Below are 24,660 nucleotides of genomic sequence, written 5' to 3' on the forward strand. Positions count from 1 at the left end.
GTTTACGGGCCAAAAAAGGCTGAAAATAGCCCACGCGAACATAACCTTATTGGAAATAGTCAGCATGCTTGTCGTGAGAAAAACATCTAAAAGCTTAGCAGAGCTACAATAGCGCTACGGGACAGTTAGGCAGAGTTCACACTACCTATTTTCAGACGTAATCGAATTACGTCTGAAAAAAAGGCTCCAATACGTCTGCAAACATCTGCCCATTACTTTCAATGGGCTTTACGATGTTCTGTGCCGACGACCTGTCATTTTACGCGTCGCTGTCAAAAGACGGTGCGTAAAATTACGGCCTCGTCAAAAGAAGTGCAGGACACTTCTTGGAACGTAATTGGAGCCATTTTTCATTGACTCCAATGAAGAACAGCTCCAAATTACGTACGTAAAAGACGCCACGCAAAACGCGAGTACATGCAATTACGAATTAAATTCAGGAGCTGTTTTCTCCTGAAAACAGCTCCGTAATTTCAGACGTAAATGCAGTTATCGTGTGCACATACCCTTAAGTTTACCACATAACGGAGGTATTCTCCTCTAGAAACATTGCTTCTAAGAAAACAGTGCCCGATAGATGAGCCGCCATACAGAGGCTGTGCACTGTGCAGATGTAAACTTTTTCTGTCAATTAGCTTAAAGGAGTTTTTCCCATAATCATTATTTATCACCTATCCACTGGATAGGTGATAAATATCTGTTCGGTGGGGTTGCGACAGTTTGGACCTCCACCGATCACGAGAACAGGGTCGGCCACCGCTCCATTCATTTCTATGGGGCTCCTAGGCATGGCAAGGTAGGCAGGTTCTCGTGATCGGTGGAGACCCCAGCGGTCGCACACCCACCGATCAGATATTTATCACCTATCCAGTGAATAGGTGATAAACAATGATTATGCGGAAACCCCTTTAAAGTCTTACTCAACCATTTCTTAGTGATATATCACTTTCAGGTCAAGCTGGGTGCCAAGTGTATGGCTGTCATTACATCTCCCACAGGGGTTGTCGCCCAGCTATCCAAAGTGGAGGATGTGTCACTGCATAACTGACCAGATTTTCCATTCAGGGCTCTGGGAAAGCTGTAATGGAGTTTACAGGCCTAACACTGTCCTTGTCCATAACAACCAATCACAGTGCAGCTTTCATTTCTAAAACAGCTCTAGGCAAATGAAAGCTGTGCTCTGATTGGTTGCTATGGGCAACAAGGCCATTTTTCGTGTTAGAATTTGTAGCTCCTCCACAGATGAGGACAAGTTGCTGACTTATTTTTACACTGGTAGGAGAAGTCACACAAGAGTAGTCACAAATCTCAGCTAGCACTTGAGAGCCCTTGTATGAAGCATGGAAGGAGCCGCGGCTCAGATTTGCTCCAGCCTTTTGTGGTGTAAAGTAGATGGCAGTAGTGTTTCCTGTTTTGTGTGTGATGCCCTCCCCTCCTGCCAGTCCTCCCCTCCTCCCTCCCACTCCTCACTGTTCTGGCGGAAGTGAACGCCGCTCTCCTGATCATTAAAGAGCTAGTGCAGGATGGCGATATTCACAGCGCACGTCCAAGGATAGAATTGGATCTACCACTGGCGATCCTCCCAGCCCCCTGCATCGTCAGGAAACCCACTGCAAACTGACAACATGTGACGCTTGGCCAGGGAGACGACACCACGACACATGGAGGGGAGCCCTGGGCAGCCGCATATTATACCTCATCGGTCGGAGCGATCAAATCGCGCAGAACTCAGGTTATTCTATAACTGCGCGCGGACTATGGAGTCGCGGAAAGGTGATCTGACGCTGGACAGGACGGGATGAATAATTGAAGCTGGATCCGGGCAGCGTTACTGGCACAGGGGGGGGTTGTCTGGCAGGGTCTCTGCTCTCGTGGAAAACTTGTGCGTGTGACGCCCGCAGGACTGAGGCGCTGGGGTCACTTATCGATTACTATTCAGTCAATGTAAACAGAGCAGGAGAGGAGGGCTGAGCTGGAGAGTCCTGGAGCTCCCGCTGTGCTCGCTGCTCCACGCCCCGGCCGTACACTGAGGTGGCGACGGGAACATGCTGCACGACTGAGCCGCTTCTCTGCGCCCACCGATCGTGTCCCTACTGCCCATGTAAATGGCTTCATTCCCGGAGAACGATTTCCAGCTGTGCCCGCTGTGTAAGGAGATGTGCGTGTCCTCTGCCCCTATCTCCTCGTCCAGCTCGTCGTCGTCCTCCTCACAAGCCTCCAGCAGCAGCAGTAGTAGTGGGGGTGGCAGCAGCTCCGCTCCCCGCAGGTTGCACGTCTTGCCTTGTCTCCATGCCTTCTGCAGGCAGTGCCTAGAGGGGCACAGGAGCCCCGGGGACTCTCTCCAGCTGCACTGCCCTGTGTGTGACCATAAGGTGCTCATGTCTGAGGCTGGTATGGATGCCCTGCCCTCCTCCACATTCTTACACCTCAGCAACCTGCTAGACGCAGTAGTGGGAGCTGCAGAGGAGCCGCAGAGTAATGGAAGCCGCGGAAGTGTCAGGCGGCAGCAGCAGCCGCCGCGTCCTCGCTCCGCTTCGTGTTCGTCCTCCAGTCTTCTGCGCCGGGCACCCCCCAGCCAGGCTGAGCCGCGCTGCTCGTCTTGTGATGAGGGCAACGGTGCCAGCTCTCACTGCTTGGACTGCCAGGAGAACCTGTGTGATAACTGCCTGCGGGCTCACCAAAGAGTGCGGCTCACCAAGGACCACTTCATAGAAAGGTTCACCGGCCCAGGGAGCAGGGCACCTGTGTGCATCAGTGGCACTGCCTCCCCCTGCAACTCTGCAGCATCCAGCGCTGCCACTACCTCATCCTCGTCTACCTCTTCACCCTTCCAGAGCAGTGCCTTCTCCATACTGCCCGTGTACCCAGAACGACTAGCCTACTGCCAGCAGCACGACGAGGAGGTGAGTCCCGGGCCACTCTTCTATTGACGGGTCTACTATGTCATGCTGCCGGGTTATATAACATGGGAGGGCGCACACCCGACTACTGCTCCCCACCGACCTCTCATTGCTCCTCAGGGAAAAAGTAGTTTTAAACCAACGCGAAATGAATGCATTTTGCAACTTTTTCTCTAAAAATAAGTGGCAGATCACTGACTTGTATTTATTTTCATGTCAAGTGTTAATTTTAACTTGTTGACTGCCAAACAGAATATTTGTGCCACCTAGTTGATGCCACACAAAACAACAGGTATCACCCAGCCTATTCGTTCCCATATTGTGAAGTTCTGTTACCAGTTAGTCCATCGAGTCTTTTGCAGTCCTAGGGAAGATTTGCCCTTGATCAATGTTTTTGAGAGAGCAGTGGCATAAATGAATAGAAATTTACACATTTCGTTTATTTCTCATCCAGTAGCCATTAAAGTGTTACTAATTGAAACAACTGAGCAAAATCGTAACAATCGTTAATAACAATCGGTCGGGATCGTTAACGATGCTTCTCTTGGGTTGCTATAGTTTCACTAACATCCTACGACTTGTCATGTAGAATATTTCTAGGATTTGATATGATCGTGGGTGTTTTTTGTTTTTCTTCAGTTCACTGCTACATTGTTTCAATTTTCGGTTTTCTTTAGATTAAAAAAAATTCTTGTTTTCATCAAACCCTTTCCCTTTTAAATAATAAACTTTTGAATGTGTTTGGTCTTTCATCTGTACAAATCATGCAGAGGAGGGAGAGAGTTGTACTCTTTTTGTATTCGTCACAGCAGAGTTGCATTTGTTAGTCCCAGGTTTCCCCCCCCCCCCTCTCTTATTTAGCCGTTCATAATGGAGTTAATTTATTCCGTATTGTTTGTGTGTGGCCCAGGTGAAAGAATATTGGCTGGATATTCTGTAAAATATACAAAATAAAATCAAAAGAAAAAAAAATCTTGTCGTTCAGTATCTGCTAAATATATATATATATATATATATATATATATATATATATATGCCACGCCCCTCTTGGTTACATTTACAGTTTGTATACAGCGGGCGTTGTTGTTTTAGGTTGTATTTTAAGTATCATGTGGAGCATATTCCTTCATGTTTACAACCCTGCTATTAATTGAATGCCATTTATTGTCATGTACTTGAATGATGTCTTTTTTTTAAAAAAAATTCTGTGTATTTGGTGCATGAAGGGTTAACATGAACTCCTCCCTACCCTAAATATTGCAGTAAAAAAAATAAAATTGTATATACGGGATGACGGATGATTTTAGGTTCTTTGTTATTAAACATTCAGAGGTTTCTATAAATGAAATACTTATATTTTTTTAATTTTCTTCGTATGATCTGATCGTAAACAATGATTATTACATGTATGTGCTGAAGCCTGGTAATGATTGACCAGAATCCTTTACATTTCTATTACTTGATCGTTTTTGTATAATTGTTCCATGTGTTTGGGGATTATTAGTGATGTTTTACTGCGAGGCACAGTGGACAAATGGTTAATTCTCAGTTCATGAATATTTATAATGTTCTGTATTGTTACGAATAATCGTTTTGTTTATGGGATGATTTTATTGACCTATATTGGTTGTTGTTTCCTATACATAATTATATACACATTAGATTGCCGAGAGGTGGGCAGTCGGTGGCAGTTTTTTGTAGATCTGTGCTTTGTCGTCACATGTAATATTCACTCTTTATAGTATAAAAATCATTTTAAAAAAAATCTTCAGATCAGGATGAAAAATTGAATGTTGCATGTATATAGTATATTGTCGTTTCAGACAGGAAACTATTCGGTTGGTAAAATCTTCACTGACTATTCCAGAGCATCATGCATCCCATTATTGTTCACCATGTGTTCAGTCCTATATTTTTTTCATATAATTATAAAAACATTTGTCACTTACAGTGACAAATTTACAGTTCATTAAAAAATGGTAAGTGACATGGCAAGGGTCTCGTATATAATAACGGTCAGGTATTCATATCCATGCACCTTATGCAATAAAATATATGTTGTATATTTTGTTTACGTTGTGCCAACACTTCCGGTTTTCTCAATTTTGTAAAGAAATGTTACAAGCCAACAGCCAAGTAGTACTGTGATGTATTCCTTGTACATCCAGAGACCTCTTATGCATATATCCTTAAAAAAAAAAAAAAAAATCCTGTTATTTTTGGCCGTATATGACATGCAAGAATGAATGTGTAAATGTGTGTGAGGGAGTGCTTGGTAATAGTTTGTGTTTGTATATAGAATGTATATATTTCCTGTTGCTTTTATGGCACTAACCTATTCTGCAGAGCTGTACACATATTATCATAAGTCCCTGTCCCCAATGGGACTGCAAATCTAATTCTTCAATATCTCAAACACACACTAGGGCCATAAAATACCTATATATGGTTTTGGACTATGGGAGGAAATCAATATAAATACAGGAAGAACATATAAACTCCACACAGATATACACAAGGTGGTGGTAGTAGTCCTTTTTGTATATTGGCATACAATACACAAAATGCCCACTGCTTCCAATGTGGAGTCAGGTCAGCTGACCCTCCCTGTGTGTGCCTATGCAACTTATGTCAGTGGGCATGCACATGGGTGGGACTGGCAAGGTTTTTCTCCTTCCAGATGGTGTGCGGTTGCTTGTCACTGCCGCTGTATGGACACATCATGGTGCCTGAGACGTGTCTTTAATAAGAACAACAAGGCTTCATAGGATGACTGCATTTTCTACAGAAAGGCTCTTCTGCTCAGGAGGGGGATGATGTCGTTTCAAGGACTGGCCACTTTGCTTGTAAAACCAGTTTGGAGTCCCTAGTCTGAAACTTTTAGGCGTTTATTACCCATCCCCTCCAGCATTTTTGTCCAGATATTGTGACTGTCTAAAATTTGAATTCTAGTTGCAGTCCTAGACCTTTTGGGTCAGATTTAGGTATCACTTGTATAACTTGTTCTCATTCTATTAGATGTTTAGATCATAAACTATTCCTTTTCTCTTGCATATAATACCTGGCGCCAAAATATTTCACAGCGTTTTCGCAGTAAAATATTGATGGCAAACAAAAATCCACTGAAAACATAAGGAGAGAAGCGCCTGTCGATATGAGCTTGGGATCTATGAGGGAAGTGACACAATAGGTACAAAGGAATGATGTCATCCGTCAGTCACATTTTGGGGTGGTAATAAAAATGAAAAACCAAAAAGGTTTATTTATCACACACGACAGCTGGGATGGGCTGTTATATGAAGAAAATATTTTTATTTGAATACATTGTGGGGAAAATAAACGTTTGTAATTCATGCTTACTAGAGACTGATGGGGGTGATGACTATCTGTACAGTGCTGGGGAATATGCTGGCGCTAGAGAGGCAACAGAAACAAAATATTTGGATAACATTCTTAAAACAATGCAGATTGCAATTCATATTGTAACAGCAAATGCACACACGCTAGAGTGATCACTTTGTTTTTGATGAGTTTCTGCTGTGTTTTTTTTTTTTGGCTTTTTTTAAAAAAAAAACAGGTGCAATCTATAAGGAATAAAATCTGCATGCAAGAAGTGAGCAGATGAGAGCAGGTTGTTGCTCATGTGTTCTCCTGCAGAAGGAGTAGAGCTTTTTTTGCATAGATTTTCCCCTGAGAATACCAGCTATAATAAAAATCCACACAGTCTACTTCTATTGAATTGGAAGAGATCAGGAATAAAGCTTTATTTGCACAGGACTGTTTGGCCCCATGTACATATAACATCATGATCAGGATTTCAGCCACAAAGGGAATTAAATCTAATTGTAGTAAAACTTACTAAACTCTGCTGTGCCAAAAGTAATAGTTTACATACTACAAGTGTATAGTGCCTGTAATGCTTTATGTATATACGCACAATGAATGTCCCTACTGATAAATGGTTATATTCTTAACATGGACTAGACTTACGAACGACACCTTGTCCTGCTAACTGGTCCATATAAATAAATCCTTGTTTGTATTTTCTAAAATAAAAATGAAATGATAAATCTTAAGGAAATAGTCGTTGCACCCATCAAACTGAATCAAATGAAATTTATTGGACATTTTTGAACAGGTTTCATTTTTCACATGTATTTGAGTCTAACAAGTTAGGAATGATCGAGACTCGTTGAATATTTTGGTTGTGGATTGTCGTATGCACAAAAATTATTTGCAGTGTTTGTAGTTAAATGTTTTGTTATTGGGACGCTGAGGTTATTTTAAACTATTGCATTCTAGTCTAAAAAAAATACACGGTAATGAGGGGACGTTAATCAAAACTAGTGGAAAAATATGGCCTGTAGCAACCAATTGGATTCCAGCTTTAAGTTTTCAGAGGTCTATTGGGAATAGGCAGCAGAGACCTGGTTGGTTGCTGAAAGTTGAGACTCCCATTTTTCTCTTAACATTTTATCTTAAAACAAGTGCAAAGTGTAATGTAATTCTGTCAGAGAATGTGATTCTACTACACAAAATGTTCTATAAAACATAAAAGGTTAATATTGACAAATCCTCGTCTCGTGAGCTGATATATAGTTCGTATTCAAGGCAATATTGTATTATTAAAGCGGTACACCGGTTACAACAAGTTACGTTTAAGTTGCACTTTTCAGGGTTCACGGAGCTGCCGCTGAGACACCATTACAATGCAGTTTTATTTAAAATCAGCGTGGTTTTGAAGCTGGTTGATTTGCCAGTAGCAACCAGTTTTAATGTCCCTAAAACTGTGGTTGTCGCATGATTCTGTGTTCTCCACTCTGAAAAAATTGGAATATATAAAACCGCACCCAAAAAGTTCTAATTTTTACATTTTTGTCTGAGCATTTCAAAGCAATCAGCCAAAAATGCTGTTGGGCAACCAGCCAGTCATATCGGACAGCAGATGTATATGGTCTGCTCTAGGGTAGGGCTGGGCAATTTATGACCTAAATCAAAAGCACGATTAATTGAACATGTAACTTTGATTACGATTATTGAACAGTTATTTAGACCACACCCCTTTTGCATGCCACACCTCCAATTTGCATGCTACGCCATTGAATTTATATTTATCCCGAGCCTGCTGTATACTACTATATATAATATAGCCCAACACTGCCCCTACACAGTATAGTTCTCCCCACCCAGTATAATGCCCCCCCACACAATGCCCCTATAATTGCCTCCACACAGTATAATGGCACTATATTAGCCCCCCCACACAGTATAATGCCCCCCATAACTGCCACCACACTTCAATGCCCCCATAACTGCCTCTACATAGTATAATGCCCCCATAACTGACTTCCACACAGTATAATGCTCCTATAGCTGCCCTCACACATTATAATGCCCCCACAGCTTCCCCCAATAGTGCCTTATAAAAATAATAATATACATACTCTCCTAACCCCGTTCCAATGACGAGTGGAGGAGATCCCTCTGCCCCTCTGGTCTGTGCAGCTTGATGCAGACAGGCACGATGACGTCACTGCCTCGCGTCTGGTGATACATAGTGAATGGTAGCGCAGGGACCTTACGGTTCCCTGCTCTACCATTGCATTCAACCGTATCTGCGTCCTGAAGATGAAAATACAGTTTAGGCTGGGAGAAAATAATTGGTAAAACTGAATATCGCAAGATGACATAGATTAATTGCGCTGAAATTCTATTTTGATTATTTAACGATTAATTGCCAAACCCTAATTTAGGGTATGTTCAAAAAGGGTGGATACGCCCTGGCCGCCATAGGTAATTATAGCTGAAAAATCGCACCATATTGTGGTGCAGTTTTTCGGCTGGAATGTCTGTTGCGAAAAACTGCACGTAAAAAGTTTCATACTTGCCCATAGCCATGGCGACTCATTCCTCTGCAGCCCGGCCTCCTGAGGTGATGTTTCATCCCATGTGACTGTGCAGCCTGTGATTGGCAACAAAAAAGAAGCTATTACGCAAATACTACTTGACGTGCTGCGGATTAAAAAAAACGCACCGCAGGTCAATTTCTGAGCGTTATTTCCACTTCTCATTTTCGCAGCATGTGGATGAGATTTGTTCAAATCTCATCCACTTTGCTGCTACTGTATTATTAGACTATAGCTACTGATCAGGAGGGAAGTGCACGACGCTGCTTTACATGTGGCGATCATTCAATAATTTAATGAAGTTGAAATCGTAACCACATGGTTGAGGTGTGGCGCAAAGTCAAAATGGCGCATGCTAGTAGACCGTTTTTATATGGCAACATCCCTTTTCATTGCAGGATAAAGTGATTGCATTTACACACAGCCGATTTTTGCTAATGTTACATTCTAAATTCTTAGCACTCGCTATCTAAAGTTGTCTGCAAGTCTTTACACGTTGAAGTGATCGTAAAACTACTATAGAAAATTGTCAAATCGTACACATTACTGGAGCATGTAGAGCCACCCACATGGCTCCCTTTTTGAAACAAATATTTTGTGATGTTGCTTCTTGAAGTGGTAAGGAGCGAGCGATAAGGATCTGGAACGTCTCCCTCGTACTTGTGCTAATATAAAGGAAGTGAAGGGATTGAATGTAAATGGAGATTTCTTCTCTGACTCCACTGAATTACTGGCATTCTCACTACAGATGGTTATTACAGTCTGGTTGAATTTTCAGTGTTTTGATGTACACATTTTATTACAGACGTGTGGTAATGACTCAGTGTCCCATTTCTCAGACATTGGCGCAGTCATTTTATTTTCTACTGTCTTGTGGTTGAGAAATAATATATATTAAAATTCCAAAGTCAGGCAAATAATTGACTTTTTTTTATTTTATTTTTATTTTTTTCATCTGAAGCGGTTAAGGATGTGATCATTTGACATCTTTGATTCACATTTCTGCTTAATATAGATGCGTCACCAGACAGACCTTTTGTGAAGGCTTCTAGAAGACTCGGGCTTCACTCTAACTTTTTGTGTGAAATCATGAACGTGACACCACTTCAATTGTTCCCTATGGGAGAAAAGTTTTCAAGCGACTTTGCAACTATGGCAAACTTTCTGAAACCATCAGATTTTTATTTAAACTCCGCCTTCATAAGGAACAATTAAAAGATTCAACTGATTTTACCACAATTCCATCTATAACCTAAATAATGTTATTTTAGTGGACGCAACGGCTGAAAGGTAGTGTGCGTAGTATGTAAAACCTGGAATGGCCAAAAGCATCACCTGACCACCTCGCGATCACTTTTTTTCTAAAGCCGTTAGTGAGACGATTGGTTGAAAAGATCGCACGATCAGTGATGGGTACACTTCCTGTCTGTAGAGGACCGTACAGTGGGTGCACTATACTATTGTTATACTTCTATACGGTTTTGCTGTCCTGGAAGAGAGCTATTGCATTTTGCTTACAAATTTGTACAACTTCTTTCATGGTTTGGGACGGAGTTTTTAATAGCTGCAATTTCAAAAATCTGTTATGTCTTGAGCAATTTATCTAGTAAACCTGTACATGAGGTGTCTTGTCTACATTTAGATATTTACGTTGCTTCAGCTCGCCGACACTAGGGGTGTGTGATCATTTTCTGTAAGGCAAACAAAAGGATTACAACATTTCAAGATCATTTTCCAGATCAGCAGTGATCTAGAGATCAGAAGATAAATAGTTGGCCAAATATGGAGCATTGTGTGTGTGTTTTTTGTTTGTTTTCCGTCTGGTCACCGCATTACGTGGTGGTATTTTAGCTAGGTTCATGATTAGATTTTCTTTTCTTGTTTTGCTGAATTGTAACTTTTTCCGTTGTCAATTTTACATTATTTTTTTTGGGGATGTCGTTTACGCTTCAATTCTCTGGTTAGACCTGATATCACCTTTTTGAAAAGGGCTTCAATCATTGATGTTAGGAATCCTAGGTTGTGGGGTCCTTTTTGAAGGCCAGGAATAGTCCTGATTGTTGTGATAGTCGGCACCAGTGTGTCTGTTTTCCAAACATTCCCTCAGCAGCGTCTCTGCATTTAGAGTAATGAGCTCAAACTCCATTGTCCTAGAGTCAATAAATTCCTTCAGGGTACTATTTCCTTGGGGTAATTAAATAGGACTTCAAATATGTGAAGATTTTAACCTTTTGAGGGCCAGGGCAGTTGTGCAAATTCCTGGCCTCTGTCACACGCCCTTTAAAAAAAAAAAAAAAAAAAAAAGTCATTTCAATTTTAGAGGCTAGCATGTTTGGTGTAATGTAAAATTGGGAAAATTACAGCAGATTATTATATTTACCCTTATGATCAGGGCTAGACAAATGCTAGAAGCCAATATGCCTAAAAGTTTTTCCCCAACTTGTTTGAGTTGTTTTCTGTTTATCTATGAGGCACTCAGCCAAATTTGGCTCCCAGGGTAGTCTGATGGGTATATTCACGTGCAGCAGATTTGTTACAGAAACTGAAAATCTATCCCATATATTTTGGAAGGAGTTGTCTGCAGCATGGGCATTGATCTTTGAAAGCCCTATTCAGATAAATGGGACAGTTGTCAAAATTGCTGCAACTAATTTACCACATGTGAATGTAGGGGTATGTTCTCACACAGGATACACTAAAATCTGTAAAGAATTCAGCAAAACAAATCTGTTGCTGAATTTATTCTCTGCATTGAAGTCTATGGGCCAAACACACAGCATCTCCGGACAGAACCTGCTGCATAAATTGACATGCTGAAAGTCGGACCGCAAAACACTTTCCGCATGACTTTTCTGCTTGTTTTGTTTTTCTTTCCAAATCTCATTCGCTTTGCTGATGCTGTAAAAGCTGCAAAATTTCCGCAAATCCGTAATGTTTACGCTACGTGGCAACCCAGCCTAAAGGTTACATATTTTGTTCAATCCTACACTTGACCTGTTTCGCACATTGCACAATGGTGTGCTTGTGGTTAACCTAAAGTGTCCACGCACAGACAACTGATGACCTATCCACAGGATAGCTTATCAGTATATGATCGGTGGGAGTCCGACACCCGGACCTCGCACCGAGCAGCTGCTCCGGCTGCCTCCGGACACCGTATGTCCATGCCGGAAGCAGAACAGAAGGCTCTGGTGACGGTATAGCTGCTGAGCTGCAGCTCTTCTCCTATTCCAGTGAGTAGGAGCAGAGTTTCTGTTCTGCAGCAGGGCCGCTATTCAATGTACGGAGCCATCTGCTTCCGGCTCCGAATACTGCATTGGATACATTAGCCGGAGCAGATATCGGTTTCGGGGTCTGGGTGTCAGACCCCAACTGACCATATGCTGAAGACCTGTGGATAGGTTATCTGTTGTCTGTGGCTGGAAAACTCCTTTCATTTTGAAGCTGTTCTTTGGGTAATAATATGCATGTTTATATAATCACGTTACAAATTGTGTAGAACCACTTTATATTTTAAGTCATTTGCCCCCAACGAGGATCGCGATCTGAGATTTTGTAAATCACAGGTCTCCTTGCATTCATAGACTTTGGTACACTCGGCCAGGACTGTATGTATATGCATGTATTTGTGTGTAAATGACAAACTTGCATAATTGTTGCAAATAGTAGTATAGAATTCCGAACGGAGTATTCCATTCTTAAGAAGGATAGAAAAACGAGTGAAAAATAAAATTAGGCGCAGGAGGCTATGTGACGGCACACTGAGTCCCCTGCGGCATTATACAACAGAGCTGCAGGGACTGTGTGCCGCTGTACCATGCTCTGTAATGTCCCTATGCCTGGCATTGCTTCTAGAAGGGAATACCTCTGTAATACAGCATTTGTTGGAGCGTGCCGTATTTTTTATTTTATTTTTTTCTGTTGGAAGAAAAGACGGGTTCAGTGTCCGCGGAGCGAGCGGTTATCTATCACATCTAAGTTAATTACCTGAGATATATATATATATATATATATATATATATATATTAGTAATAATAGAATTGGCCCAGTCAGTATCTTTGCATAAAAAGCTTCATCCAGACTGGAGTATTGTACGTGTGTTTTACAGTCCACCTTCTGGATGTAACACCCGGATCCTCTGGTTCTACTGAACTGATCATACAGCAGTGTTTCAAGTGAAAATGACCTCTGTAATACTGGCATCCGCTGGAGCATGGATTATGCTCTCTGATTCTGTATGAGCCACATGTGAAATACGCTGCACACCGAGGTACAATATTGACCCATTGATTTCTATGGCTGTCTTATTACGACTCTGTATAACTCGGGACTTTGTATGAAGCCGTGATATGTCTGTGTGCATATTGCCTCAGGCTGGTTTTGGAGTAGACTGACTGTTGCTTTGCCTACACAATGTAGTCTGGTAGACTTGAAAAAGGCAGGCAGTCCTTGAGATATAACGTAAGGCTATGTTCACGGTGCACCTTCAGCGTCTATTTCGGCAAATGCTCTTGACGTATAAACCTGAACATAAGCATAGACTTCTATGGACCCGACGGTTGTATTGTTGTATTTAATCCCATCCAGAATCATAGCTTGTAAACCCACCCTTACAATGTTTTCAAGCATCTACATTGAGATTTTTTGCTATGATTTAAGTGTTTTTTTTTTTTCCCCCACTCGAAGACTCTTCACCTCTGCGTTTGGCATTCCATTGCTCATCTCCGTCAGAGGAGCAGAACGACGAAAGTGGCAGAAGCGCAAGTTCCGCTGAACAGTGGAGTCAACCGGCTCCCGAAGGAACCCATTGACTTTATTGGGTTCCATCGGAGTGACCGTAGTTTTACCAGAAACAATAGTGCAGCACGCTGTACTATTGTTTCCGGTATTTTGGGCGGAATCTGCAAAAGAGGCCCTTTTTTTTAAAGGAGCCTTCAATGCAGATGTGAATTAGGCCTAACCTTACTTAGAATATCAGGAACGCTTGTATTACCAAGATTGATAATTACTGTCATATTGCCATTACATAACGTTCATTTTCAATGTTCTTAAATCGGCTTTGATCTCTTCTGGCAATGTGGATGTCTAGTATCTCCGGTGTCCTGTCTTCTCCTTGTGTGTCTAGCCATTCCTTAGTTGTTTCTATTTCTGGAAAAGGTGAATATTTAAACAATATGATCACTATTATAGCTAGGCTTGTCATCCAACTTTCCTACCTATTTATGCAGTGATCAATCATCCCCTCCAAGACTGCTGCAACTAGGCACATTTGCTGTTCAGGAGTCTGGGAAAGCTGAGTGACCACCTTCTAAACGAGGTGGTCGTTTTTCCGATCACCTTTCATTGCTGGTATTTACATATCAAGGTATAGGTCACTTGTGAAGAAAGATACTAACTAAATTTCTTACTGAGTTTGAAATAATAAACCGGCTTGTTTTTGACACAACTATCATATTTACCAAACCATTTGCTTATGGACGGCTTCACATTAATAGCTATGGACACTTTTGGCCGTATACCCCTTTTTTTTTCTTTTTTTTTTTTTTTTTTCTAAAGGTTCAATTCATTCTAAATGCAAAATTAAGCAACTTTTTTTTTAAATCCTCATCATTATAAATCTCTCCTCCTGTGCTGCTGCTTCTGACACCTCTGCCAGCTCGTTTTGGCTCTTGTCTGAGTGTAAGGACGGATTCACACAAACGTGTGCGTTTTGCGCGCGCAAAAGGTCCATAACAGCTCTTTGTGTCATCAGCATATGATGCGTGGCTGCGTAATTTTCGCGCTGCCGCCATCATTATGACACTCTGTATGTTTGTAAACCAAAAAGCACGTGGTGCTTTTCTGTTTTCATTCATAGATTTGACTACTGTAGCGCGCATCACACGGAAGTGCGTCCGTGTGCCGTGCGCGGTTTTGACGCACCCATTGACTTTAATGAGTGCGTGGTGCGCGAAAAACGGCCAAAGATAGTTCATGTCGTGAGTTTTACGCAGCAGGCCATACGCTGCGTGAAAATCACTGACAGTCTGAACGGCCCTATAGACTAACATAGGTCCGTGCTACGCGCGTAGCACGGACGTATTACATGTTCGTCTGAATAAGCCCTTAGGGTGAGAATACACAGCACCAGCTGAAATAATGCCCACATGCGGTGGCGAATGGCTGCACAACTTCACCAGTAGAACTGTTGGAGGGGCACAGATCACACTGGCGCGGCCTTAGCGGAGACAGAGTGTAGACACCCACAGCAACATATGCAGGGGGCTATAGGGGTGAGGGATATCCCATATACAACAGGATCGATGTATGTGTCTGCACAGTTGAGAGAAAATTATACAGGGGCTGTAGACAGGATATGCAGTACAGGAATGAAGCTGCGCTGATACATGAAAGTTAGAGAGGGCAGCAGCATCCTGGACACAGAACTCCCACCCAGCCTGTGTTATGGGAGGGACGTTGGCACATGTGAAAAGTGTGAAACTAGGAGCAGGTAGCACGTTGCAGACTGCAAAAGTATAGCCTGAAACATAGTGCAACTTTTTTTAACTACATTCCCACTAACCTATGTAAAAATATTTGTTTTCTATAGCGTTTCGACGTGTGTGTGTGTGTGTGTGTGTGTGTGTGTGTATGTATGTATGTATGTATATATATTTGTGTGTTTTATAGTCTGGCAGTGGATGGGCCAGTTCTGTCTGGGTTGGAATTGTGCCATCTATGTTGGCGATAATGAGTGTTCTTATGCTAGAAATAGTTTTTCTAAAGTCTTGGCCCTTTCTGTGTTTTCATAGTTAAATCCCTATTTCACTAATAAGCTTGACATGCGCTGTGTCACGCTAATGTACCTGATCTGTTGAATGATTTCTAAAGTGCAATAGAAATCCTGTCATCATAGTTCTCACTGGATCAAATACGTTCCCACTAATCTTAGGAAACCACAGACACAAAAATTGCGGCTGAACAGCTTAGAATGTTGAATTAAAGAAAATCCTTCATTGTGGAAAAAAAAATTGTTCTGTATCCTTATGCACGGTGTCCTTGGTTATAGGTATTGCCAAAAGTGAACAGGTTTGGCTTTTCATTCTAGTATTCTACTATTTGTAAATGCTTACAAGAGGTTGCGGTACACATACGGACTCCATAGGAAACAGACAGCGGTTTTGCTACTCTAATTAAAGAGAGACGTAGAACCTATGAAAAAGGAAATAACCCACAATATCTTACTGACATATATAATCTATAATATAGTAATAATGCATTGTGTAATCAGTTACTCTGATACGGTTTTAGATCAGCTGATTGCATCCGTATTTTTGATACCAACAGAATACAATCCATTTTGTATCCGTTTTACATTGACACCAATGATAAAAATAATGTATCCGTTAGACTTCTGGATTTTTTTTTGGACCGGAGAATAAAGCCCCATACTTCCATCTGTCATCCATTTTTTGACGAACATAACTGATGTGAACAGACTCTAACGGATGCAATTAAAAATCTGATTGATTTCAATGGGCTTTTTAATTGATCCATTTTAGATCAGAATAACTGACCTAAGTAACGAATTATACAACGCAAGTTTGAATTTAGACAAAGCTCTGAGTAGTCTTCTGTCCGATCCTTTTAAAAGAATGTTCAGTCGTTTCTTAAATCTGTTTATGAAAAGGCTTGAACGTGGTAGCCTATTGGTGTCGGATGCCACTGTATGGCATTTGTCACAGGCATCCGTTAAACAGATGTCTACTATAATAGTCTATGGGTAATGGATGCCACTGTTAGGCATCCATCTCCCAGCCTATGGTTAATGTAATACGTTGGGATCTTTTCCTGGTGTACACGTCAAACGTAGGCCAAAAAACGTGATGTGAACATAGCCTAACCTGGCAGTCTAAGCAGAGCTTTGCAACAGCACACATGATCATTTCTTTAAAGAGGCTCTGTCACCAGATTTTGCAACCCCTATCTCCTATTGCAGCAGATCGGAGCTGCAATGTAGATAAGAGTAACGTTTGTTTTTTTTAAAAACGAGCATTTTTGGCCAAGTTATGACCATTTTTATATTTATGCAAATGAGGCTTTCTAAAGTACAACTGGGCGTGTATTATGTGCGTACATCTGGGCATTTTTACTTCTTTTACTAGCTGGGCGTTGTGAATGGGAGTGTATGATGCTGACGAATCAGCATCATCCACTTCTCTTCAGAACGCCCAGCTTCTGGCAGTGCACAGACACAGCGTGTTCTCGAGAGATCACACTGTGACGTCACTCCCTGCCCCAGGTCCTGCATCGTGTCAGACGAGCGAGGACACATCGGCACCAGAGGCTACATTTGATTCTGCAGCAGCATCGGCGTTTGCAGGTAAGTCGATGTAGCTACTTACCTGCAAACGCTGATGCTGCTGCAGAATCAACTGTAGCCTCTGGTGCCGATGTGGCCGACACGATGCAGGACCTGGGGCAGGAAGTGAGTGACGTCACAGCGTGATCTCTCGAGAACACGCTGTGTGTCTGCACTGCCAGAAGCTGGGTGTTAACGAAGAGAAGTGGATGATGCTGATTCGTCAGCATCATACACTCCCATTCACAACGCCCAGCTAGTAAAAGAAGTAAAAACGCCCAGATGTACATACACAATACACGCCCAGTTGTACTTTTACTTTAAACACGCCCAGTTGTACTTTAGAAAGCCTCATTTACATAAATATAAAAATGGTCATAACTTGGCCAAAAATGCTCGTTAAAAAAAAAAAAAGTTACTCTTATCTACATTGCAGCGCCGATCTGCTGCAATAGCAGATAGGGGTTGCAAAATCTGGTGACAGAGCCTCTTTAATGTATTAGTGTAGGCATAATGTTTAAAGAGGCTCTGTCACCAGATTATCAAATCCCTATCTCCTATTGCATGTGATCGGAGCTGCAATGTAGATAACAGTAACGTTTTTTTTTTGTTTTTTTTTAACGATCATTTGATCATCAGTTATGAGCAATTTTATATTTATGCAAATTAGCCTTTCTAATGGACAACTGGGCGTGTATTGTGTTTTTAGCAACTGGGCGTGTTTACTTCTTTCACTGCACAATCACACTGTGCTGTGGATCATGCTGGGCTGGAACAATGAGAAGTGTAGGACACTGATTGATCACTGATTGGTCAGCCTCATACACTCCTCTGTACAAGGCCCAGTTGGTAAAAAGTAAAAACACGCCCAGTTGTCCATTGAGAGACTCATTAGCATAAATCTAAACTAGCTCATAACTTGCTCAAAAGTGATCGTTTTTCAAAATAAAAACCACTGTTGTTATCTACATTACAGCGCCAATCAGATTATGTAGGATTATGTAGGAGACGGGGCACTTATAATCTGGTGACAGAGCCTCTTTAAACCTGGACTGCCTAGTAACAATTGTAGCTAACTCTAAAAAAAAATTCAGCATCCAGATGGTAAGGCCAAACGCACACAATGCATATTACATGCAGATTTTCCTGCGGCAAATCTGCAGCGTGATACAGTACCAGCAAAGGAAATGAGATTTCAAGTAATTTCATCTGTTGCGAAGGTTTTTCCACCCATAAATTTACCTTTTTTATTTTAAAATCTTCTTGTCCATTTATCTTGCGTTTCCCTCTCAGAATTGTATCTGACAAGTATATATTAACAAAACAAAGCACCTATATCTCCAGCATTAAATCCGCATCGGTTTCGGCACCAAAATGTAAAAAGCGCACCGTTAAGTGCGGGTTTTACCTGCGGAATTGCCTATAGTTTTGATGCTGATATGCTGCACCAAATGACACAATGTGTGCATGTAGCCTTAGTGTGTAGTTACATTTTGTCGTCCTATCCCATTTATATTGCTTTGAGTTTTGCAAAACCACAGTGCTTGGCCACGTCTTTTGCGAAATTCCAGGGAAAAAAACAAACCATAGGACTTCTACATGTGACTGCACCCTAACAATAATGTTCCCAATTCACTAATAGTAAATAGATCTGTTATAGCTTTATTTATTTTAAAGAGGCTCTGTCACCACATTATAAGTGGCCTATCTTGTACATGATGTGATCGGCGCTGTAATGTAGATTACAACAGTGGTTTTTATTTAGAAAAATGATCATTTTTGACGAAGTTATGACCAATATTAGCTTTATTCTAATGAGTTTCTCAATGGACAACTTGGCGTGCTTTACTATATGGCCAAGTGCGCGTTGTACAGAGTGTATGACGCTGACCAATCCGTGACCAATCAGCATCATACACTTCTCCCCATTCATTTACACTGCAGATAGCGATATAGCTATATCGCTATGTGCAGCCTCATACACACTAACATTACTGCAGTGTCATGACAATGAATATACATTACCGCCAGCCAGGACGTGATGTGTATTCAGAATCCTGACCACTTCTCTGCACGTCTTTGATTTACAGCACAGCGAGATCTCACTGTAAATGACAGTTTACAGCGTAATCTCGCGAGACTACGCCTGCTATGCTGTAAATCCCAGAGAAGTGTCAGGATTCTGAATACACATCCCGTCCTGGCTGGAGGTAATGTATATTCATTGTCAGGACACTGCAGTAATGTTACTGTGTTTATGTGACTGCACATAGCGATATAGCTATATCGCTATCTGCAGTGTAAATGAATGGAATGAAGTGTATGACGCTGATTGGTCAGCGTCATACACTCCTCTGTACAACGCCCACTTGGTCAAAAAGTAACACGCCCAGTTGTCCATTGAGAAACTCATTAGCATAAATTTAATATAGGTCATAACTCCGTAAACAATGATCGTTTTTTTTTCTAAATAAAAAACTCTGCTGTGATCTACATTACAGCGCCGATCACATCATGTACAAGATAGGCCACTTATAATGTGGTGACAGAGCCTCTTTAAAGAGGCTCTGTCACCAGATTTTGCAACCCCTATCTGCTATTGCAGCAGATCGGCGCTGCAATGTAGATTACAGTAACATTTTTATTTTTAAAAAACGAGCATTTTTGGCCAAGTTATGGCCATTTTTGTATTTATGCAAATGAGGCTTGCAAAAGTACAACTGGGCGTGTTGAAAAGTAAAAGTACAACTGGGTGTGTATTATGTGCGTACATCTGGGTGTGTATTATGTGCGTACATCGGGGCGTGTTTACTACTTTTACTAACTGGGCGTTCTGATGAGAAGTATCATCCACTTCTCTTCAGAACGCCCAGCTTCTGGCAGTGCAGATCTGTGACGTCACTCACAGGTCCTGCATCGTGTCGGCACCAGAGGCTACAGTTGATTCTGCAGCAGCATCAGCGTTTGCAGGTAAGTAGCTACATCGATTTACCTGCAAACGCCGATGCTGCTGCAGAATCATCTGTAGCCTCTGGTGCCGATGTGTCCTCGCTCGTCTGACACGATGCAGGACCTGTGAGTGACGTCACAGCGTGATCTCTCGAGAACACGCTGTGTGTCTGCACTGCCAGAAGCTGGGCGTTCTGAAGAGAAGTGGATGATACTTCTCGTCAGAAAACCCAGCTAGTAAAAGTAGTAAACACGCCCCGATGTACGCACATAATACACGCCCACTTGGACTTTTGCAAGCCTCATTTGCATAAATACAAAAATGGCCATAACTTGGCCAAAAATGCTCGTTTTTTAAAAATAAAAACGTTACTGTAATCTACATTGCAGCGCCGATCTGCTGCAATAGGAGATAGGGGTTGCAAAATCTGGTGACAGAGCCTCTTTAAGTCTGAGAACCCTATTTGGTAAAAAAGAAATAAAAAAAACATATTTAGCTGATCTGCCGCTCTGGTTGGATGGCCTCTTTTGAACGCTCATATCGCCAATTTTGTGTGCTTTTGTCCGTTTGTGTTTTCCCTCTGTTGTCTTGTGTTTGTGTGATTGTGTTGAACTTAACACTTAAAAATGTCATTACTACTCGTTTTTGGGACAGGTTTCCCTACATATTGCACTACTTTCGCTTTGGTTATTGTGCTGTTACTTGCCATTATATATTATTTTCTTCCTTTTTTATTTTTGATGTTTGGGAGGCTACCTCCTACCATTGTTCTTATGTCTCTCTAACATTTTCTACAGCTTGAATTTATTGCACTGTGAGCAAACTTTTGAAATTTTGTGAGATGTTTTATATGCTCTGTTTTATATTCTAATAAAATTGTTGATAAAGAAAAAAAAACAAACAAACATATTTACGCCACTTAAAAACACACAAATTAAAATGTATAAAAGGTAATGAAATAAAAAGCTTAACTGATTTTGTAAACTTTTTAAAATAAAGTCTTGATTTTTGCTAATATAATGAAACAATACATTGGTAGATTTTCCGGATGCTTTCATCTCTGTGGTCTTATTGTCTTTACAGCTGTTTTAAATGTTGTCGGAAGCAGTCTGGTTTAGGGGGTAGCATTCATTACGGAGCGTTTGAGAGTATAAAGTCCCAAGCCGGTTGTGTGGTGTTTTCTTGTTTTTTGTATGTAAATGATGGCAAAGCCATATTTAATGCTAAACCTAGGAGATGACACTGGATTACCATATAGTGACACTTTGAAAGTCAAGTTATAGGGAATGAGCGCAGCCGAATACAGGGTGTTATTTAGTATATGTAAATGTGCAACAATAGCAGCAGAGTCTTTTTGTTTTTAATTTAATTACCAGTGATTACTCTAAAGTCGCACGGGTGGGATCTTTGTCTAGATGGGAGCTTTGAAATGTAGAGTAGAATCCAATTAAATTCTTATCTTGTTTTTACAGTGCCTCCCCTGTTTGCAAAGTTAATTGGATGGCAGAACCTTTGCTCAGGGTTCCGCTCTGCAGGTTTTCTCATTATTTGCCATGTTATATGTCTGAGAACTCGGGCTCATTAGTTTTCTGAAAATGTCATAAATAGTCATAATATGTTTATATGCCAAAGGTATCCATGTCGTGGATAGGGTCACAGCAAGCTTGAAACACTGTATTGTTATATCTGTTGATCATCCCAACAATTTAAGTGACATCACTATTTCTTCACTACGTTTTAGGAGCAGAACCTCCCAAATAACCAAAAATTCGGATCTGTATTTTTTTTATATTTTAATAATAAAAAAAAAATAAAAAATAAAAATATATATATATATATACACACTCTACTTTGAGACCATAACCTAGTTTGTTTAATGCTACACTACTGTGGGGCTGATGAAGGGTTGGTTGGGTGACCTTCGGGTCGGGTAAACTGGTTCAAGGCTCCTCTACATGAAGGAGAAGGAAACTGGCAAGAGTCATGCTACACTTCCTTTTTTTTTTTTTTTTTTTTTTCGTCGTCCTTTCAAGGGGGGGGGGGGGGGATTGTCAATCAGAGGTCGATTTCTGCACATGGGTACGTCAGTTGTTGTTGTTGTTTTTTTTTGCTAATTGCTTTTTTTTTTCATTTTGGTAACTTCCCACAAAGAGAGCTTTTGATTCCAGTTCACACCTTTTCTAGGTTTGTCCAAGTGGCTAACGTGTTACCACACTCCCTTGCTGTTTGAATGCCTTCGCGCAATCCCATCTATTATTTATTTATTTCAGTTACTTGCATAGCGCCAACATACAGGTGCACTGGAACAAATGAACAACACTTCACAGTGTAAAAATATATTTTTGTATTACGATTTGAGGCAGTACATTGAAGTAAATGCCCTTTTACATGGGACAATTATCAAGCAAATGAGATTTCACAGAAAGCTTGTTCCCAATCATCGCCCTGTGTAATCAGGGCAACGATCAGCCGATGAACCAGCAAATGCTCGTTCATCAGTTGGTCGTATCAAGAAATATTATCATTGTCGGCAGCACATCTCCCTGTGTAAACCGGGAGATGTGCTGCCGACATGATACAAATGTTTGGGGATGAGCGATTGTACACTCCTCGGCATTGAAATTGCAACACCGTAAGGTTATGCAAATTGAGGACGTAGCAGGTGTCGCTAAGATCTGCAAATCATCAAATTTTCAAGCCCCTAACTCCAATCTGTTCTCTTAATCTAGCTTTTATGCCCCCCCCCCCACATTCAAAAGTTGTTTTTTAGCCACATGAAACCTCAAAAATCTGATGAAGTGGTGTGGGATGATTGTGCGTTGCCTCCTGTTCGTTGACGTGCCAGTTATCGCCACTTGTCACAAACTGAGAGGTACAGAATCCTTGTACTGAGACACCTTGGTTTATCACTCTGGCAGATAGCTATGCGCTTAGGCTGAGATGTCAGCACTGTTCAACTTTGCGTGTCCTGGAGTTTGGGAGAACAACAACAAACGGCAATGACCGTAAGGGGTGCACGGATCGTCTGATTGGAAGAATGGCGCCTAGTGATCCATTCTGTACTGCAAGTGAAATTGGACATCACAGCCCAAGCCTAGGGCGGCAGCCAGTGTCGACACAAACCATCCAAAGTTGTTTGGGTGAGAATGGGCTATGAGCCAGACTTCCAGCTACAGGGGTTCCATTGACCACACGCCACCCTCTCAGAGGCTGGAATGGAGGTCTTTCCTCTTCAGCGATGAGTCCTGTTTTTGTCTCGGACGCTATGATAGCTGGTGATTGGTCTGGAGACCACTTGGTCAATGCCATGAAGAGGCCTTCACAAGGGAACATTACATCGGTCCTACTGCCTGGGATTTTGGTGTGGGGTGGCATAATGTACGGTAGCCAGGACCATTTAGTCTTCGTTTCAGGTACATTAACAGTTTGGCATTACATTGATTTGGTCGTGGAAACAGTGGTACAGCCATTTCCCCAAAGTGTCCGGGAAGCAATTTTTCAACGGGACAACGCCAGTCTGCATGTTGCTCGTGCTACTGTGATCAGCCAGTGTGACCTAAACATTCTACCATGGCCTATAGCGTCTTCGGACTTGTCTCCCATCGAGCACATCTGGGACGTCATTGGTCAGCAATTGCGAAGGGAGCTGCCAGCAGCCAATGTTGATGATTTGCGTGCCTAAGTGCATTCAGCGTGGCATAGCATTCCTCAGATAACCATTAGTAACCTCATTGATATTCATAGTGAATATATCAAGATATTTGGAATATTTAGTTTCTTTATTATTATTTGCATATTAACCTATCGATCCTGTGATTTCCACAATTCCAAAACTTTTCCTTCTTGGTGTTGCAGTTTCAATTTTGAGGAGTGTAGTCGCTTTCGCTCGTCCCCATACATAGCTCCTTTTGAAAGGAGCAGATGAGCGCCAATCAACAAGCTGGGCCCTGTAAGGGGTCCCTTAGATGACTATCATTTACATAGTGCCTGCAACAATATTTTGAGCCTAAATCTAAAGTGTACTCCACAAAAGTGCATACTCCATAAAGTGCCTCTAATGACTTTTAGATGTGCTCAGTAATGTACCTATTCACATACATTATTTTGTTAGCAAAGCAATTTGTCCTCTAAACTGGTACAATTTTCAAACTGAGGTGCACATCTCTTAATCTGTTGCTTTCTGATGGCCGTGGCGTACCACGGCTCGACTCCATCCCCCCCCCGATCGACCATAAAAATAATAAAGTGTACTCCCCTTCGCTCCACTTTTCCCTTGAATCTACTCTGGCTCTTTCATCCAGCCACGACGCATACGAGGTCCCGACGCAGTGTGGCAAACAGCACGTAATTTCGCTGCCTGGCGTCAGGACCTTACGTGCACCGCAGCCTGATGATGGATCCTGGGTGGTAGAAGCATCACAATGAGGTGAGTACATGTTATTATTTTACTTTATTTGATCATGAGGGCGGTACAAGGCCCGCCTCATGCTTGACCAGAATAAAATCTACGCCAGCTAGGAGCTGCCATAGATTTCTGCTATAATTTACGCCAATTTTTGGCGT

At 41.6% G+C, this 24,660-nt stretch overlaps 1 protein-coding gene across 2 annotated transcripts in view; it reads left to right on the forward strand.

The window, feature by feature from the left end:
* The first annotated feature begins 1,274 nt into the window (after positions 1-1,274).
* TRIM71 (tripartite motif containing 71) overlaps positions 1,275-24,660 on the forward strand; it is an 80,840-nt gene continuing 57,454 nt past the window's right edge. Inside the window, exon 1 of one of the 2 annotated variants that reach the window (XM_075827159.1) lies at positions 1,275-2,903. In XM_075827159.1, coding sequence (XP_075683274.1) covers positions 2,106-2,903 — 798 coding nt within the window. In that variant the 5' untranslated portion in view covers positions 1,275-2,105. The remainder of the gene's footprint in view (positions 2,904-24,660) is intronic. The other variant, XM_075827160.1, reaches the window with a different exon arrangement.

This window comes from Rhinoderma darwinii, chromosome 5 (assembly GCF_050947455.1).
Source record: "Rhinoderma darwinii isolate aRhiDar2 chromosome 5, aRhiDar2.hap1, whole genome shotgun sequence".
Lineage (NCBI taxonomy): Eukaryota > Metazoa > Chordata > Amphibia > Anura > Rhinodermatidae > Rhinoderma > Rhinoderma darwinii.